At 44.7% G+C, this 19,019-nt stretch overlaps 1 protein-coding gene across 9 annotated transcripts in view; it reads left to right on the plus strand.

The window, feature by feature from the left end:
• Window positions 1–18,209, plus strand: part of SLC15A2 (solute carrier family 15 member 2) — a 69,678-nt gene extending 51,469 nt beyond the window's left edge. For 8 of the 9 annotated variants that reach the window (XM_027636405.1, XM_027636413.1, XM_027636411.1 and 5 more), the window contains 4 exons: window positions 561–657; window positions 3,100–3,246; window positions 4,268–4,372; window positions 5,229–18,209. In XM_027636405.1, coding sequence (XP_027492206.1) covers window positions 561–657; window positions 3,100–3,246; window positions 4,268–4,372; window positions 5,229–5,405 — 526 coding nt within the window. In that variant the 3' untranslated portion in view covers window positions 5,406–18,209. The remainder of the gene's footprint in view (window positions 1–560; window positions 658–3,099; window positions 3,247–4,267; window positions 4,373–5,228) is intronic. The other variant, XM_027636410.1, reaches the window with a different exon arrangement.
• The last annotated feature ends 810 nt before the right edge of the window (window positions 18,210–19,019 follow it).

The raw sequence follows: 19,019 nt of genomic DNA on the forward strand, positions 1-19,019 counted from the left end.
AGGGTATTTCTAGCATTTCCAGTGTTTCAAAACAAGCTTCATGGCTTTTCTCTGCATCAACTCCATCCAAAATATTTATTGCTGCAATTTAGTAGGATGCAGCAGCCATTGTGGCAATGCTGCTGAGCCTCTGTGCCATCTCACACATCCAAAATCAGAAGAACAAATATGAAGGCTAATTTGCTCCATTGAAAGGAAACAAAGTGGCTTCTGGGTGCACATCTCTGATTTCCTGCAGACTGCTTGTCTGGCCCACAGTTCCTGAAGGAATCGAGCAAAGCTGGGAAGAAAAATAAAATAAATCAGTACTAAGAAGAAGCAGAAACCATTTAGAAATGTTAGTAATGGCCCGGATCATTAGGTGAACTCCAGTCAGTGCCTAAGTGTTTCCGGAAGGAAAAGTTGGCAAGAACTCTAATGATCATCTGACATAAATGTTACTGCATCTTTACACCTTGCATCCTTCCTGCCCCATTTTAGGGGCACATTTGATAGCTCTGCTCTGTGTTCTTTGTCTGTGGAACTAACTGAGAAATACTGTTCTTTGTCCTTTTATCTAGATATAATAATGGAAAATGCATAACTGAAGCAGGAGAGTTCCCCCTGGAGCTGGGGCTGCTCGACTTTGGCGCCTCATACACCATTGTGATAACTAACGTAAGTGTTCCTGTGATGGTAACATGCTCCTGTTCTAGTCTCTGGCAGGGCTTTTGCTCTTATGCTGGTGGCTGTCACTTGCTTTCTCCACTCTGAGACCTGGGCAGTAGCCATCTGAAAAGCAGTCCATTTTGCAAGGGCTAGTAAAAGGTTTTGGCACCTACGTAAGCAAGATGGGTGTGTATTCATTCCACCTTACACTGTGATCATGTCAGATCTCATGGGTTGAAAAGAAGTAAAATCTCTTCCTTCATAGAAATCCTCTATGGTAAATCATATAATCTCTTGTTTGTGCTGGTCTCACGCCATCCTTGAGCAGTTAACATTGACCCAGCACACTGCAAAGAGCTGTTACCATCTGCCAAGAGCTGACTGCTTGTTTTCTTTAAAGTATTGTACCTGGTGGTACCTCACACCTGAAAAACTGCAGAAACAGTCTGCCCTATCCCCCCATTTAATTTACTGAACTAAAGGCTGATTTTCCAAGATTTGTAGATTATGCATAGGGGGAAGAGGGACAAAGTATTGGGGGAGGAGGTTGGTGAGATTCTACATCTGTGTTTCCTCCTCTCACTGTCAGTACAGCTCATTTGGAGCCTAGTGTAAAGTCAAGGCATGGTTTTCTGAACAGCCTAGCCCTGATGGGGTGTGAGCACTGCTGAGAGGGTGGATTCCTTTCGCTGCCTGCCAGCCTCTTCGACACACTGCTTCAACCTGGTCCAGCTGGTTGGAGCCACAGAGATGAACGTGCTCAGCTTAGTTCCCATTTTAACCTTTCCACTGCACAGGCACACAGACAAACCAGGTCTGACAGGACACACTGCTAAGCTGCCCTCTGAGACTTTGACTACTGTGTTGTGATGAGCAGAGCAAAGTGTTGTCAGCTACTCCCTGGCAGTAGCATCTCCCTGTTGGGCAATTAATGGGAGCTGTTCATGTCTGCATAGTCCAAATATGTAGGGGGAAAAATATAGCCATGAAGCACCTGGCAGTTCTTTTTTCTAATTCCAGTAGCTGGAGTGGGATGTAGGGCCCTGGAGGGAACAACCAGATGCTGCCATCTGTGAGTACAGAGATTTATGTACATAAAACACACACGTACTTGAAGTGATGTTGGCCAGACCCTTCTATGGCTGCAAGCCTCTTTCACCAGATGACAAACTAAGCAGAGAAGTTGCATGAAAAATATTAAGAAAATTGCCCCAGAGCCTGTGGTAACACAACTGAGTCAGGGCCAGCTGAGGCAGATGTGTCCCACATCACTGTGGCCAAGGATTCCTCTTTGCGGTCCCATCCGCAAAAGCTGCTGCCATGGCTGCTCAGAGTGGCTCTGTGCCTCAGCCCCTCAGCCCTTCTGAACCCTGTGCTAGTCATTTAATCTTTTTAACCCTCTCTCTCTGTGGTTTCTGCCTTCTGTAGAGAGTTGGTTTGCTCCAGGCCAAGATCACTTTTAATTATTGCAGCAATTTGTACTGAGCCTTGCTCCTCTGCCAGAAGTGCCATATAGAAGAACTAAGAATACAATATATTAGTTTGCTAATGTTGCTGAACTATGATACTTAAATCATGGGGATGCTGCCTTCTACCCAGCCTTCCACAGTGTGCTGTTCTAGTGTGGGGCATTGTGACATTTCTTTATGGGCTAAAGAGCAATGCACAGCCCTCCTCTCACCCCTTTTAGCCTGCTAAAATACAGTCTCTTGATTTGGGTCCCTGGCAATGATTGGTGATTAAGTACATCTCGTAAACATCCCTTGTATTTTCCCAAGTACTCTCCTTAAACACAGGGCTTTCTGCCTGAAGTCATTTCAACCTAGTGTTTTTCTGGCTACTAGTCAAATCTCTTTCTGCCTCTGAGCCTCTGTGCTTCAGAGGCAGTATTAATTACACCTGGGAAAGCAAACAAAAATAATTAGGAATACAACTACCATATCTATCTGAACACATCTGATATGGAACAGGCTTTGCTATTCTTGGCATTCCTGAGCTGAATTTGTTTGAGTGCCACTGTTATCATAGGGAGGTTGTACAGAGCTGATAAAATGGGAGCAGTGATCACATGCTTGCAGTGAGTACTTGTCCTGTCATCCTTTTCTGGCCTTGGGGACAGCACTGGGTCACAGGCTCTGCAGAAGTACCACACAGGCTTTTCCCAGCCCAGCTACAGAAGGCAACTTGTTGGTTTACAATAACTCAGGGAATTCTTTTGGCACATGAATGAGCTGGAATGCTTCCATCCTGCTCCCTCTACCTTGTGCAGCAGGAGTCAGCCCATTCCGAACAGGCTTGGAAATGGCAGGGGTCAGACCCATAGCTTTGCTTCAAATGCAGAACTTTGCTTCCACTTTTGCTTAAAACGTTTTGGTAAATTCACTGTTGTCCAGGCTAAGAAAGATCTGCTCTTTCAGCAGCTAATCAATGTGCCTTTATTTTTCCTGCTAGATTTCTGGAGGTGCTGTTCAGACATGGAAGTCAGAAGACATCAAAGCCAACAATGTCCATATGGCTTGGCAGTTACCACAATACTTATTAATATCTGCTGGGGAGGTGATGTTCTCCATTACAGGCCTGGCCTTCTCCTATTCTCAGGTATTCCACTTAATGATAAGGGGCTTACAATTAGACTTCAGGATTTATTCCTGCATCTGTCATTGACTTGTCATGTCCTTTGACAGGACACTTACTAACGATGTTTTCTGTGCTTCAGCTGAAAGTGGGATTATAACACATCTTGCTGGGTGCCCTCAAGCTAAATTAATTCATACTCTGAAGATACCTGTTCTTAATGATACTTGGAAAACTCCTTATCTGGTAATCCTGAGAACATGGAACAGAACAGGATAGAAGTTTCTTTTAATGTGAAAGCTCTGAATACTGTAGTGTCAGGGTTTACTCCCAGTGAAATATTCTGTGATGTGTATTTTTCAGTGATAAAATGTCAAAGGTATCTCAAGGACTACAGGGTGGCATAGGAGCTTGGAGTCTGCTTTAAACTGAGAGATTGAGGGGGTCTAAACCCACATGAGTCAGTAATGAGGGAGCAAAGGGTAAAAAGTGTGCAAGGGATGATTTGATTGCTGTCTGGGGAGGTTTATGGGAAGAGAGGACTGAGACATTACAAGATCAAAAAGTTGAAGCTACTCAAATTTATCCTTGGAGTAAAGTGCAGATGTTTATTAATAAGGATGATTAATACAGTGGGATGATCTATAATGGGATGTAAATAATTTGTTATCAGCAGGAAGTTTAACATCAAGATCCAGTCTCTTTTGAAAAGTGTACAGCCACATGGCACCAGATTCCAAGCTGCAGGGCTTGTGTGTCTCCTTGGACTTCCTGATCCTACCATTTCAGATGATGCAGGTTGGGGATGACCAGGATTCAGCTCTGCAACAACAGCATCTCGTGCTCTTCATGTGTCCTCCTGTCCATGTTTTGAAAGCTCCTTGTATGCAGCTGTTGAAATTAACCACAGAGATTAAGCTCTGCACAGAGGAAATCCCACCACCTCCTCCCAGGCTGAGCCCAGTGACACCTGCAGTCATCACAGGATGAACCAGGGCTGAAGGGCACAGCATGACACTCACTGATCAGGCCCTTCTCTTTTCAGTCTCCAGCCAGCATGAAGTCGGTGCTGCAGGCAGGCTGGCTGCTCACGGTGGCTGTGGGGAATACCTTTGTGCTCATTGTTGCTGAAGCTGCACCAATGGCACAGGTATGGTTTGGCTTGTAAAACTGAGGTTAATGCTTTAAAACAGGCTTCTGGTGCTTCTGGACATCTGTGTCCTGGAGGCTCAGCTTCCCTGCACAGCCCCCAGCTCCTGTAGCTGAGGGATGGTAGCCCCCCCTGAGCTGCCTCCCAGCCCGTGCTCTGCGTGCCCCTCAGCAGTGTTGCCCTGGGGAGCAGTGGCCTTCCCTGAGCCTGCCAGTGGCAGTAAATAACAGTGACCTGCACTGTGATAAGGTTGCTGAAGCTCAGCTCTAGGCAAGCTGGCTGGATTTGAACCTGGAGCCTGGACACGATGCCAGCCACACGTTGAGTTACTTACCAGGAACAACTAGACCAGTGGGCACTCAGCCTCCTCCTGGGTCTTGCTTGGGAATCCTTCCAGGCCAGCTGCCTTGTGTCACCCCTGAGATGTCAGGATTATGTGGGGAGGTTGTGTTGCAGAGGTAGTTTAATTCAGGCTATCAGGCTTCTGGGGTGATGCCATGAAAGTGTGAGCTGGGGATTATTTCTGGCTAACACAAAGCTGCCTCTCCCAAAAGCATCTTCTGGGCAAAAAGCCCAGGTAGGTATGTTCTAGTCAGGACAGACTTGCAAGAAAAGATTTAATTAAACCAGCTCAATCTAACTGGTTTGTTTCAAGGTATATCACATATTCATAATTACATTATGTGTACAAGCATTTACTAGAAAACAGGATGAGAAAGTTTCTATCTTGTGAGCCATTTTGAAAACTAAAAAGTAATTTTCACCCAGCTCTTGAAAAAGCACTTGAAAGTGCAGAGATATCCTCTGGATTGAGAGTCTGGGGTCTCCTGACTTACTGTTCTTTTTTCTTTCCTAGTGGGCTGAATTTGTCTTGTTCACTGTTCTCCTCTTTGCTGTGTGCATTATTTTCTCCATCATGGGATATTTCTATGTCAGTGTGGATCCAGAGGACCTAGAAGAAAAGGAAGAGAAGAGAGAGACCTCAAGCAGAGGAAACATGATTGGTCTCGTTACTCAGAAAACAAAGCTCTAACACATGATGGGCTGGGATTATTTTTTAAACTCCGTTATGAAAGGGTAAAAGAAGGGTGGGGACAGTGTTATTTTATTTTAGAACATTGCAGTCTTTATTACACAAAATGTAGCCACCTTATAAATGGGACCAAATAGCCCTCTATAAAAACAATGGGGGTCCTGAAATCAGAGCAAAACTCCCTGGGAGAGCTCCTCTGGTATTAAAAGCCCTTATTAGTAATTACAGTGTAAATTGAAACCTGCCCATCTTTTTAAGTATGGAATGCTTTCCTATGATTTTCTCTTAAACATATATTTAGGGCAGCAGGGAGGAAGGGTGAAAGGAGTGCCATATGACAGAAAAATTTGGAGATGTCAGGAGAGAAGAAAGAAAACCTAGTATAGGAGTTAGGGAAGAATAGATTTAGTGACAGAAGAATTTTTAATGCTGTCGTCAAGGACTGTAAAGGTTACACACAGTCCCACAGGATTTCATCATGTAACTCTCCCTATGAGCATTTCATCCCATTATTGCATGTTATGAATGGTTCTGATTTATGATTTATACCTCCAGCTCGGTAGTAATAACAGAGAATTAAATTCTGCAGGCTAAAATATTCCCAAAACACTACTGACAAAGATAGTCTTGCTACCATCTCTCCAATACCCATTTTTTCCTAGAAGTTTTTAGCAATTGATGGTGTTCTTTGATTAGATGTGATTAGAGAATTGGTTTATGCTTTCTTATTTCAGAATTCTAGACAGTTATTTGCCATCTTCCTATACATTAAGCTGTTATTGGGCATTTCCTTTTACAGCATCTGTCATTTCAAGTTAGGATATGGTTGATTTCTTATCTCATACTTCAGTTATTCCCTACTGGGAGACAAGTTGCAGTAGTTTCTATAAAATTCCAGGCATCCTGCGGTGAGTTAAACAAGGATGCACTTTATCATTTTTTCAGTCTACAAGAGGAGGCCATGGCATATGAGATTTTTCTTTTTCGTCCTCATTTTTATGTCTCTCTACCAAATTTTAGATATAGCTATTTTACTGGAATAGTGATATAATTGTTTGATTTTCCTCGATTGCATGAAGCTGTGATTTTATGTTCTGCCTGGAAGTAACTCAGCCATTGCTGATCTAGTAAAACTCCTGAGAGAAACCCTGCCTTCCTCTGTCACTCCAAGGCTGCAGTTGTAACAGGTATGGCCTAATTTAAAACCAGGTTGTCAATAGGATCCTCAGGTTCACAGAGAATAGATTTTAAATTATGCTTTCCTCTTCCATCTTGGCATTGGGCTTAGGTGGTTGCTAATACTTTGATTCAGGAGATCACAAAATACATGTTTAATTTCATTCCTGTTCAGGACAGTGCTAGGAAATACACTTAGTTTGTCACCAGTGCTCCTTTAATGTGCTGCCATGTGTGTGTATGTCTTCTGTGTAAGACTGAGAAAACACCGCTTTTTGGTTTCTAACTGGAAGACTCACAGCCTGTTTCCCCACCTTCTTATTCTAAATGGAATTCCACCACTAGTTCTGCACAAGCTCCTGCCCACTGTGAAATAGCATCAAGGTCCTCTGCCAGAGGGGGATCATGATCTCCGATAAATGGGAACAGGCTGTGGGGTGTGCACGCAGGAACACTTGATGTGGTCAGTCAATGCAGAGCCATTTATTAAGCTGTGGTAGCTGGATCCAGGGAGCTGAACCCTGTGACTGTGGGGAATGAAGGGCATTGAAAACCATCTATTAGGTCATCCAACCTGCTTCTCAGAAGCCAAGTGAGGATTATTCCCCTCTGTTCCTTTCTGGTATTGTTCTCCTGCTGTGATTCTTTGTGTGCGTTCTTTCTCCTCCAAGCATTGTTGTTTTCCTAATCCCATTTTATGATACACTGTGAATCAGCTCAGAGGCTGCTGAATCATTCTGCTATGATGCTGTTTGACCAGCTTCCAACTTGAAGCACTAATAGAAAGCATTTCTTCTTTCACCCACTGCAAACAAAAATCCCCAAACCAAAGGAATGGCCGGGCTCCAGTTACACTGAACAAACACAATTTAGAATTATTGGAGCATTTAATTTTTTATAAGCCTAGAATTTGGAAGTATGTTGGAGTTCGAGGGCATATGTGGTGAGGAGACAATTGAAAACTATTGGAGCACTTTCCTTAGGAAGCACTTGGTAAGCAGTTCGAAGTGGCATGAGGGAAAGCAAGGTATCCAGATCTCTGAGACTACATATGCCTAAGAACTTCTTGATTTTTTTTTTTGTTTTATTTCCTTATTGGCAGCACTACCAGAAGCTGTCACACACTCTGAGCTTTATTTAAAGGAAATGTTCCAAACTCATAAAAGATACATTTAGGATGTCATCTGTATCTGCTTTTTAGACTCCTGATGCCAAATTGCCCCTTTCCAAACATCTCCATGTTCCAAACTATCACCATAATGCTGAGGGGAGGAAAAGTTGCAATTCACATTTGGGAAGGTTATGAACAGGAAGGCAATGTTATAAATAAAGTGTTAACATGAGGCTGGGGGCTGCTTCTGCAGCCCCTCCCAGAAATTGCTTGCTTGAGGGACTGTGGGGCTCTGTTCACATTTTCCTTCCAGCTGACACAATTACTACTTCTCGTCTGCTTGTCATGACCTGTTGGAAGCTTTGCCCTCCTCTGATCTGCCTGCTTGGTTGCTGGTATGATCCTTCCCCACTGTTTAAGCTGTAGCTTTGCTAAATTAGACCCATTTATTTGGAGTGGACCAGCAGTGAGGAGGGATTTCCACCGGTCATGCTCACAAACAGCCAGGAGCAGGGTGGGAGCTGTAATGACCAGCTGCCTCTGCTGTAGCTGAAGAAGGTTGCAAAATAGTCCATTCAGCATAGCACTTCTCCAGTTTTACAGCCACAGCTCTGTCCTCAGAGCCCTTCACTTGTCAGTGGACTCAAGACTGGATCAAAGATTTCAGATCTGACTCTGCAGTAGTGAGGCCTCTGGGTTTTTCTTCCATACAGCTAGGTCAGAGATAGGTTAAGGCTCAGCTCTTAACCCCCAAATTTAGAAAAATATTCCTTATTCCTCTCAGTTATTTGATTTAGGATCAGAGAGAGAATCCAAAGTATATGCATATGTAAAGCTCTATGACCTCCTACAGACAGCAGCCTTCTGCCAGTCCAGCTTCACCTGTCACTGAAGAGTCTCAGCTGCTGGTGGAGTTTGCCCTGGAGCAGATTAGGGAAAGCTCACATTATCTGACCTACAGAAATTACCATCTCCAGCTAAGGGACAGTAAAGAGGTGGTGAGGGTCTGTAGGTGTGTTGCTGCACAAACCTTCATGGAGATTCCAGGCTTCACTCTGGAACTATGTGCGTTTCTCTGTTTTTCTGGAGGGTGCTTTCTGATAAAGATTTTTTGTGCAGCACATTTCCTTTCATTTGCACTTGTTGTTACCATTGTTCCCTGTAGCAGGTTGGAAGTGTGACCAGTGTTATTTCCAGTTTTGCATGAGATAAGCATAAAAATGAGATTTCAAACTCAGCAGAACAACATCTCAGCTGTGGGTTCTTAAATTTACCTTTCTGAGGCAGTTAAATGCCTTTAGGTAGCAAGCTTCTCTGTACAGCTAAAAGGGCTGGCATCTCTCATTTCTCCCATCTCCCTTTCACCATAGCCCCAGAATTCCAGAAGATGAGTTTTAGAGGATTCCAGAAGAGAAGTCCTGGGAGGGCAGCATGGGGCTGGCTTGGATGCAACTGGTGTGTGCTGTCAGTACTGACTGGGAAGCAGGAGCCTGGATCAGGAGCTGGTTCCTCTCTGGATACCCAAATGGGCCTGGCAAAGTAGACTGAACTAGAGCTTTTCCTGGTGTAAGATATGGTTTCCTGAGCAGTGATCTGGGTGTGAATTTAATTGTGAAAGTGAAATGTGAGCGAGTGAAAGGAAGAGTTTTCACTGTACTTGGATTTGGCCTGAGACACTGTGCAAGGAGACTGCAGACTGATGGGCAGGAAGTAAAGGGCTGTTTGGTCAAAGTCTTTCCAATTCATCAGTGAACAGCTGAATTTACTCACATTGAATTAATTGGAGAGAAGATGAGATGGGAGAAGTGGAAAGCTCAGATGATTAAACAGTGGATGACTTCAGACCTTTCAGAAAAGCGCTCTCTTAGCTGGTGGTGAAGGGCCATTGGGAGAGGTGGTCACCCATGGTTTAAAAAAAAGGTTCATCATTCCAGAGTATTGCAAAAAACAGCATGGAGACTGGTAGCGGTGGGTCTGCAGTGACTGGAGGAGGAGGTGGCTGTACTCCCAGCAATGTCCCTACCATCCATAGCAGCCACCACCTTGGCTTCCCCTTAGGACAGAAAAACCAGCTGATTGGGTATTACAGATGGGATTGGCACAGGGGGGAGTGCTACAATTAGAGGTGGTTAACAAGTTTTAGTCAGGGTTATACACAGAAGGATAATCTCCTTTTCGCTCTCCGTTGAATTTATTTGCTGAGCTACAAGAAACACTTTCTAGCACCAGCTGCTTAAACTTGGGAGTTCAGCTCCATGGCAAATACCATAGCTGCTGAATTTTGGATGGTACCAGACTCTGCATTTCATTATCACTACATTTCTTATTGTGATACAATTTTAAAATGGCATTTAAGAGATGTCTGGTCCCAGATGTTGACAGATCTGGCCAGGGTTTTGCATGTTGACAGCTGGATTCACTAGCTGTTGATAGCTAGTCTTTCATGTTAACATGTGCGATGAACCTGTCGCATACGAGTAGATGTTGTAGGGCCCTTGGATTTCTCCGTCAGTTTAGGAAAAACCCCACAAAATTTCACATGAAACTGGCTAAGCATGAACTGCTTCCTTGTGGGAGCTGCCCATGTGCTTTGTAAAGGAGGGACCCTCATTCATCTCTTAAAATGTGCTCCCCAGAGAGACAAAAATGGGGACATTTAAACATTTTGCCTTGAGAAGGGCTTATGTTGCATTATGGAAATTGCATGAAGGAGAAGAATTACTTTGCTTGAAATCCCTCCTTCCTCACCATCTCAGGAGGACAACAAGGTATGAAACAAGTTGTGTCTTAGTAAGCTGCTGCATCTTTCCAAGGTCTCTCCATGCTGTGTTTTACTAGCAGATCAACATTAACCTGGCTCTAGCACCTATAGATCAGAAGACTGTCAGGATGCAGCCTCCCACAGTTGGCTGATCAACTCTGATCTCTTCATTTTTAATGAATAGTTGTAGCAGTTATCCTGCAGGGCTCAGTCAGAATTGTTCTAAATTTAGGCCACAACTAAGGACCTGAGAGAACTGTAATCAACAAGATAAACAGCTGAATTCTCAAAAACCGACTAAAACACTGGCTTAGTGCTTAATTAAAATTTTAATATGATTACAGAAAGTAAAAACCTAAACCAGAATTTAGCAATGCAGTCAGAGCAATGAGGAGCTACAATTGGAATCCAGCAGCATGACAACTGGCAACCAAGATGAAGACACAAAAATCAAGCAAACATCCCTTTTAAGATTATTCTATTTCATTGCATATGTTGTTCAGTCTGCTTGGCCTGTCCTGTTCAGTCAGCCCATGTGTGTAAAGAAAAGACACTGAACTGACTTGTTGAAGCCATGTACCCTTCCCAGGCTGCAGCTGGGTTTTCCTCTTGTTACAGACTCCCAAGTTAGCTCCAAATGACTCCTTTCACTAGCAGTCAGCCCCCTCTGTCCCATATGCTGGTCTTTCCTCCCCACAAGTCACTCAGACTTCTCACAGATGACTTTGCCACACCTCAGCACCTTGCTTATTTCTCCTCTCATGCAACCTCCTTGTTGCCAGCAACAGTGTGTTTTCTTGGGAATTGTCCTGGGTAATGCTGCCCAATTTTCCACATCTAGAAAAGCTGCTCACCCACAGGAATGCTGTGTCTGGGCAGAAACCACGCAGAGCCAAATGTCTGGGTGGTTGGTAACAGGGCATCTGCCCTGGCTTGCTTTGGCTCTGGCTTCTTGTCACAGCCTCGTATGGCCTGACACATCTTATATAGGCAAGTCAGTTCAGAGCACAGGGGTTATCCAGAATCTCCCTCTCATCTATCTTGTACCCAGTTAGCTGACTACAGTCAGCCCTTGTGTTGTGCCAAGTCAAGCCACAGAGACTTCTGTACTGAGACATGTCTGTTACCAGCCATGGGGTGTCCATTTGTGCTCTGTGGCCATCCCAGGCTTGACCAGGGATGGTCAAGCTTTAAAAGCCAATGTCAGTGTTTTGTTGAGAGATCTGTGTTGCTGCTGTGTATTACCATATGCTGCCAGGCTTCAGCTTCTGAATCTTCTGGTCAAGGAGCAGCAGTCTGTGTGCCTGGACAGGGCTGCTCCTCCTGACACAGGGACCTGTGCTGGTGCTGCTCACCCATGGCGGGGCACTTTCTGCTCCTTCTGTGTCTGCTTGCCCATCCCCACTGACCAGGTCTCAGGTAACTGGTGTCTCCCAGATCTTGCAGTGTTATATACCTGCTCACAAATGAAGTTTCTTCAAATGGAAGTGAATTTGCTTGATTAGAGCTCTGACTCTACCCGAATTTGCTTGGAACTACTGGAAGCCTTTGTTTGGGCTCTTGCTCTGTTTAACCTGTGCATCAAAACACTCTCTGAGTAGGCCTTCGTGCCTTCATGCTGTCCTCACCAAAGAAAGAAACCTCTCAAAGGTGCTGTGCCAATATGGATTTTTCCTGACCAAGTTAGAGGTGAAGCAGGCCAGCAGGAATTCATCAGGTACCAGGAGCTGCTGCCTTTGAAAAAGTCAAACTGCTGTCAATCACAGTGGCACCCCACATGTGAGGCCATGCAGTCCAGCTCCTGCTGTGTCCTCAGCTCAGCAGAGGCCAGCGGATGTTCAGCTGCCTCTCTGGGGGCTGCAGTTCCCAGCTCTGAGCACTGGCCAGCCCATCTGTGTGCCAATTGCGGGCTCTCTGTGCCAGCTTTGCTTCCTGGCACTTTTTACAGCACAAAATCTACACAGGAAAGAGAAGAAAGTTCAGTCTTTCCCTAGAGTGTATTTAATTTGCTTTCCCCCCCTCCTTTCTCATTCACAGCCAGTGTCATTAGCTGCCCTGTTACTCCAGGGCTGGCCAAGGGAGCTGTGCAGTCCCATCATCCCATCACAGCCTTGGAGCAAGGGACTCTCTTACTCTGCCCACCCATGTGCACCTTCCTGGAAGATCTCCTCAAATTCAGGTCCCCCACCTCTCCAAAGTGCACATCCCTCATGAAACCAAGGATTTGACAGATTTTTAACCTTTGTGGGGATTAGCCAGCCTGGGTAATGTTTGCATTTTACCCTTTGGTATCTGCTGGTTGTGGATTTACTTTTGGAGCTAATATCACTGTTTTTCATTCCTTTTCCCCCTCAAAGGTTGTCCTGAGCACCTGCACTCTCTGTATAAAATAAATAAATGGACTTGCCTGTTTGCAGGCAGGTGGTCCATCCATCTTCTGCTAAAACTTTGACAGTGACATGAAGAATCCTTCTGCACTAATGGTGCCAGCATAGTCCTTTACATCCCTACTGGAGGATTTCTTTGTTCCTTCTTTACACCATCCTTTTTTGCATGCTGGTTGTAACCAAAGGGCTCATGCTCCATTTCCCAAAGCCCACAGCACTCCTCAAGCTTCTGTAATGCAGGCTCTGAGTTCCCTCTTCTGTTTGAGCTGAAAACTATTAAAAGCCATTGAGAGCTTCATAACCAGCTGGGTTTTGTCTAGTAAAGTTCTTTTTTTTTTTTTTCTATATTCACATCCATCACTCACAGCTATGCAGTGAAACACTGCTCAGTCTTCTGTCAACTCTCACTTTTCTGGAGATGGCTGGGCTTTTAGCTTTTCCTTAAAACCCTTACCTTTGAAGCCTATGGTCCTAAAGCTGTCCATTGTTCAGCATCCCTTGAAGCCAGGGATTCGAGCTCCTTCCTTTGGGTTTTTGCTTCAGTCTGCTCAACATTTCTTAGCTGGTGACACTGTATTACACCTTCTGGGGCCCACTGACCTACTGGGATGAAAATGAGCAGAGGAGTCATCTCAGTACCCCCTGTTCATCTCTGAAACTTTTGAGCCTCTTTTCAGTTTGTTAGGGAAGAGCAGGGACTTTTCCACATAAAAGTATGCTTTCATGCTTAATGCATCCTTCTCTGGCTGGGATGGGATGCTGCCAGGTCAGAGCAGATCTGTCACGCACAGCACTTTGTGCCTGCTTTCCTTTGGCTCTTCATTTCCTTGGGTTCATCTGCTCTGGCCCCCTCCTTAGTGGGTCTCTCACAGTAGCCATAGTCACTCCACGGGAGCTGTTGCCTCCAACAGTTTATTTTACCAGCCTCATGATATTACTTGTGGTGACACCAATCATAGGGTTTATTTTGCCTTTTCAGTCTCCACTCTCTGCTGTTTTTTCACGTTTTTGCTGTGGTTTCTTTTGATTCAGACTGTCAAGCTCTTGCCAATTTTGTCTTCCTGCCTGTGGCTTCCTGTTATCAATGCTGTGGTTGGAGTCCAAGTGCCTTTCATGCCCCAGATCCACAAGCTAAGTAAACTTAGAAAATCATTAGGGTGGACTTTGACCACTCCTGTCTCCATCAAAGACTGGGATTAAATTAGATCCCTTTGATAAACTGAGCTGATGGGCTAATTTGGATTGCACGTGTGGTATTATGAGCCTCATGAGGCTTATGATTAAAAGACATAAGAGAACACAATTATTTAGAGAGCTACTGGGAGATTGCTGTAGCTCACTAGTCACTTCTTTATCAGAACAAAAAAAGAGCCCAATTCTCCAGGATGGCAGGCAGTTCCTGGGAAGTGTCCCTGAGTCTCTAATTGCTGCATGAGGTCAGAGTCTTGTTTTGATGTGTGTGATAACACTGTGGGGATGGTGGTGGGGAAAATGTTACTCTGACCATTTCTGTCCCCAAGGCACTTGCTCCAGGAGTGAAACCTTTCACACAGGTGGCTTATCTCTTTTTACAGTTGCTTGGGGTTTTTTTCCACTATAAACTACAGTTGCCTTTGCAGCAAGATAGAGCTCAGCTGGGTTTCTTGGCTGGACTGTAATCAAATCCTGACCTGCATGGGGGGGTCAGTGCAACCTAGGCCGATCCCCTGCATCAGATCTTCAAGCCTGGGCTGGATTGTGACTCTACAGGAAAAGCTGTGTTAGCTTAGGCTGTGCAGCAAGCCCCGAAGATGAGAAATATCTGACTGGACACAAATATAGTTTTGCCTTTTTTTTTTCTCTCAGGGTCAGGTTACTGAGTCAAGGCTGGATGGCATAATTGTAGCAGGACTATTCTTCTTTTCTTTTTTTTTTTAAGGAACATTCATGCTGCATTTTAATTACAACATTAAGAATATGTTCAAACAGCCTGAGCTCAAATTGATCTTGTTTTTCAGCTGGGAAGCTTTTCATCTATTATTATAATAAATGTGCAATTGATAATAGTTTAGGTGCAATACAGCAAAGCTTTGTGTTATGCATCAGCTCTGGAGGCTCAAAATTTTCTTATTATCCATTATTGATATGACAGTTTACAAATATTTAACAGACAAATTACCAGGTTTTTCTTGTTCCCTCTTAGTTTGCAGTCTCAGTCCTTTTGACAGCTGAATTCAGGATTAATGATGATCTTGTTTAAGACAATTGTTTGCTAGCAAACAGATTTACTCTTTAAACCTACAAGTGCAGTAGAAGAACTAACACTGGCACTTTGAATTAAATCTCATCCTCAAAGCAAATTTTTTAGCTTTATTCCCTCAGTTCTCCTAAGGAGAAATCAGATTTGCCTGTTAAAGTGCTTAGGCCTGTTATTAATTTCCTAGTTTATGTAGTCATTTTAAATACAGACATATGTAGTCATTTTAAATATAGATGCTTAACATGAAGGGCTGGCAAAAGGAGTGGTTTTTCTCTCCCAGCCCTGAGCTTGCTGCATCTGTTCAGACTTAAGTGCTATTAGGTCCTTTCTGAGCACAAACATGGGAGCAAAAAGACCACCTTGAGTCTACTTGGAAAAGAGAAAGCCAGAAGGACATGGTGGATTTTGTCCTCTGTAAAGTGCTGGAGACATCACGGGGAAACATTCAGTCCAGGTCCTGAGACTGGTAAAATACATCCATGCACTTCAGCAGCTTCCTCTCCATTCAGTCCAGGTCTGAGCACAGCGTAAAGGGCACAAAAAAGGCTGAAGCACCAGTTTCTGCATGGGAAGTTTGTTTCTGGTGTAGATGGCTGCTGGTACAGCAAGGAGGGTACTACACCCCATGGGAAAGCCCGATGCATTCCCTGGGGGAATCAGGAGCATCTTTTGGGAGAAAACGCAGCACCGGACTAGAGACTAAAAGAAAGTGTGAAGCCTCTGGAGCACATGCTGGGCACAGGGCCATCCCTGTCCTGCAGTTTCTGACCGTGGCTTTGCGCTCACAATACAGGAATTCACTGGTGTGTGGGCCTGCCTTTGGAGATGAGAAGTGAATTTGTTCTCAAGAAAAATCACCCTTTGTTGGCAGAAAATCTGTGAGTTGGGTTCCCCAAGGGCATAGTGTTTGAAAAATCTCAGATGATTATAAGATAACACATTGAGGGTTTGTTTTGGTTTGGGGTGTGTTTTTTGGTTTTTGCTTGGTTGAGTTTGGTTTTGTGGAAGGTTTCTGTTTGTTTGTTTGTTTATGTGCTTTTTGAATATGAGAAACTGAATGCCACACATAAATTTCTCCACAACTGACCTGGCCACAAACCTTTTGTTTTAATGCAAGAAAATCTGAGGCTCTCCTTAAAAAAGGAGCTCCCTGCCTGAGTTCTGAAATACCAAATGTCACACCAGCAAAAATTACTAAATTACTTGGCAACTCCAAGTGTAGCGTATCATATTGATCTTAAACAATAAGCCAAATCAAACCAGACTTGATGAAAGAGAATAAAAGCATGCAAGCACCACAACTTGGCTTGAAATAAGGTGTTAGTAGAGAGTGTTTATTTGTTACATTTTATTTGATAAGCAGTAAACCACAGACTCGCACTGCATACAGGTTTGTATGTGCCCTCTGCTAATTGCCCATCGCCGTTTGCAATGCAAGCACTCATTACTCACTTCCCTTGGAAGCAGCGTGTCCAGCATGGAGGGGCACAGCTGTGTATGTCAGCATCTCTGCACACGTGTTTTCAATCTTGGAATAATCCCCATAATATGGACATCTTAGCCCGGTATTTAAGCCTTCATCTCACTTCTTTTTAAGGCTTGCTTAACACTTTTCCAGTTGATTGATACAGCATCAATCACAGTAATATGCCAGCTATGATATTCCCCTTCATAACTACTGAGGAGATGCGTGGCTCTGGGCTCTGACCTGAGCACAGGCATTTTCTCTGCAAATGCCAGGGGAGATTGCTGACAATAGCAACTTGCAGATGTGTGGGGCAGCACCAAGAAACTGCTCATCATTTCACCCCCAAGTATCTCCCATCTTGGGAATGTGGCTGTTGCTGGGGTTACATCTGCAACCCTCTTCTGCTCTTGGGGCTATGGCTTTGTGAAAAAACACGCTTACATGCAAGTTTGTGAAGTGGAGTAACCAGTTGGACACACTAAGGGTAAACTGGCTCCAGTTACTTGTTTTGCTTACGCCAACTGCCATGTATTGCAAATCAAGCCGGTCACAAGGAACCAAACTATTAAGCCGCTTTCTCATAATCATTAATTATAAAGATACCATCACTCATGTTTGTAATCTATGAACTGTCCTGTGATAGCAGATTTATTTTTTTCAGTTCAGTGAATTGTGATGTTGAGGCTGCAAAGAGTGTTGGCGAGTGATTCCCACAGGGACCTGCTCCTGCAGGAGCAGGTCTGAGCTGGTGAAACCCCTTTTTGTGATGCAAAGCCAACACAGTGACCTTGTGGGTACAGATTTACATTCCCCCAATCCTCCTGGCCACCCTACCCAGTCTTTGGAAAAAGCTCAGCCCAAAGGTGTCCTGGCAGGGCAAGGTCAGGCAAGTATTTGATACCCTGACAGTTAATTTAAGGGGAAGCTTTCAAGCCTAGAGGGTGTCACCCCAAAGACTTTCTCTGGCATGCTGAACACCCCAAAACTTTGCTGGGATCCATCAGTATCTGATTTCCCATCTCCTGCTTTGCCAACTCTATTATGTTTAGGTTCAGTGTGGTAGACAGGGAGGGGGGCTCTTAAACCCCTCCTAGGGCAAAGCAGCAGCTATGAGATAAACTCCTTTTTTCAGGCCTCTTCCCCAATTCATCCTGCTGATGTTCGGTCTTCCTGACACATCTCTGCCTTTTCCTGCTGCTGAGAAGAGCACCAAAATGGGTCAGAAGATGAAAAGCCCCCCAGAGCTGCTCATCCCAGCAGGGTCACTCTCTGCCCAGGTTGGTCGCGATCTGGAGTCTGAGCTTCCAACAGGACTTGCTACCACAGCACCTGGGACAGTCTTGCACTGATTCCTCCCATAACTGCCTTCTGGACAGAAGTGTCACAGCTGCTCGGTCTCCTCAGATGTGCACATGAGTCCATGCGTGTGATCGGATCACTGATAGATGCTCCACAGCCATCTGGATCTAGGGAAGAAGTGACAAATCCCCCCCTCCACTGCCACACCTTCTGTGAGAGTTTGATGAATGAGATCTTTATTGGCTGCTGGGCTAATTAAATAGAAGTTGCATCAGCTTCTAGCTGACAGGCTTTAATTGCTCCTGAGCAGATTTTGAGAGGACCAGATGAATACGAAAATAAAAGGAAAGACTATGGATTGGATCCAAGGATGTATCTGACTGCATTGTGCTTCAGCTGGAAGTTTGTCCCACCTTTCCCTGGGGACCTGAGATGGGGCCGTGCTGTGAGAGCACACAGGGAGATGCTGTCAAAAAAGCAAAAATTAACATAGATAAGAAAAGGGATAAAATAGTATCTGGTTTTAGATAAGAATTTCTGAAGTTGTGTCTTTGCCTCAGTCCCTAGCTTTGGCCTTGAGCAGCTGGTATCCATTGCCCTGTGCTCCCGTTTCCATTTGTCACACACCTGCTGCCGAGGTCTTAACTGCTTGGGATGTTCTGACAGCACATGTATCCCTGAGCCTGGGGTTTTTTTTCTCCTTCCTGTTTCTTAGAAGTCCAAAGACTGCAAAAGGGGGGTCAGGCATCCAACAGTTCCTGTAGCCATGGCCAGCCCTGTGCAGCTCTGCTGAGAACTTAGGAGAAGGATGCTCCCCTCCAGCAAAAAGGATGTTGACACACTTTGAGCCTGGCCATTCCTTGGCGCACAGTCCTTTGAGGACAAGAGGTGCTGTGTGTGTGTGTCCCACACTGTGCTGGCTACCAGAAAGGGCTGCAAAGCTCTCTCAGCCTCTTGCTGCCATTTCCCGTGCAGGAGCAGGGTAGGGGTCTGATTTGCATCTCTCCTCCAGGCTCCTGCCTAAACCTCCAAGTGGGACATGTGGATGGTTTGATAGGAGAGTCATTGACAGCAGAAGTTTCTGGGTACCCAAGTTTTGTGTTGGTCCAGGACACAGATGGAACCAGTAAACAGTAGATTAAAAAGTTAGCTGAAATTAATGACCAAGCCCTC

The sequence above is a fragment of the Corapipo altera genome, unplaced genomic scaffold (genome assembly GCF_003945725.1).
Source record: "Corapipo altera isolate COAL_440 unplaced genomic scaffold, ASM394572v1 45, whole genome shotgun sequence".
NCBI lineage: Eukaryota > Metazoa > Chordata > Aves > Passeriformes > Pipridae > Corapipo > Corapipo altera.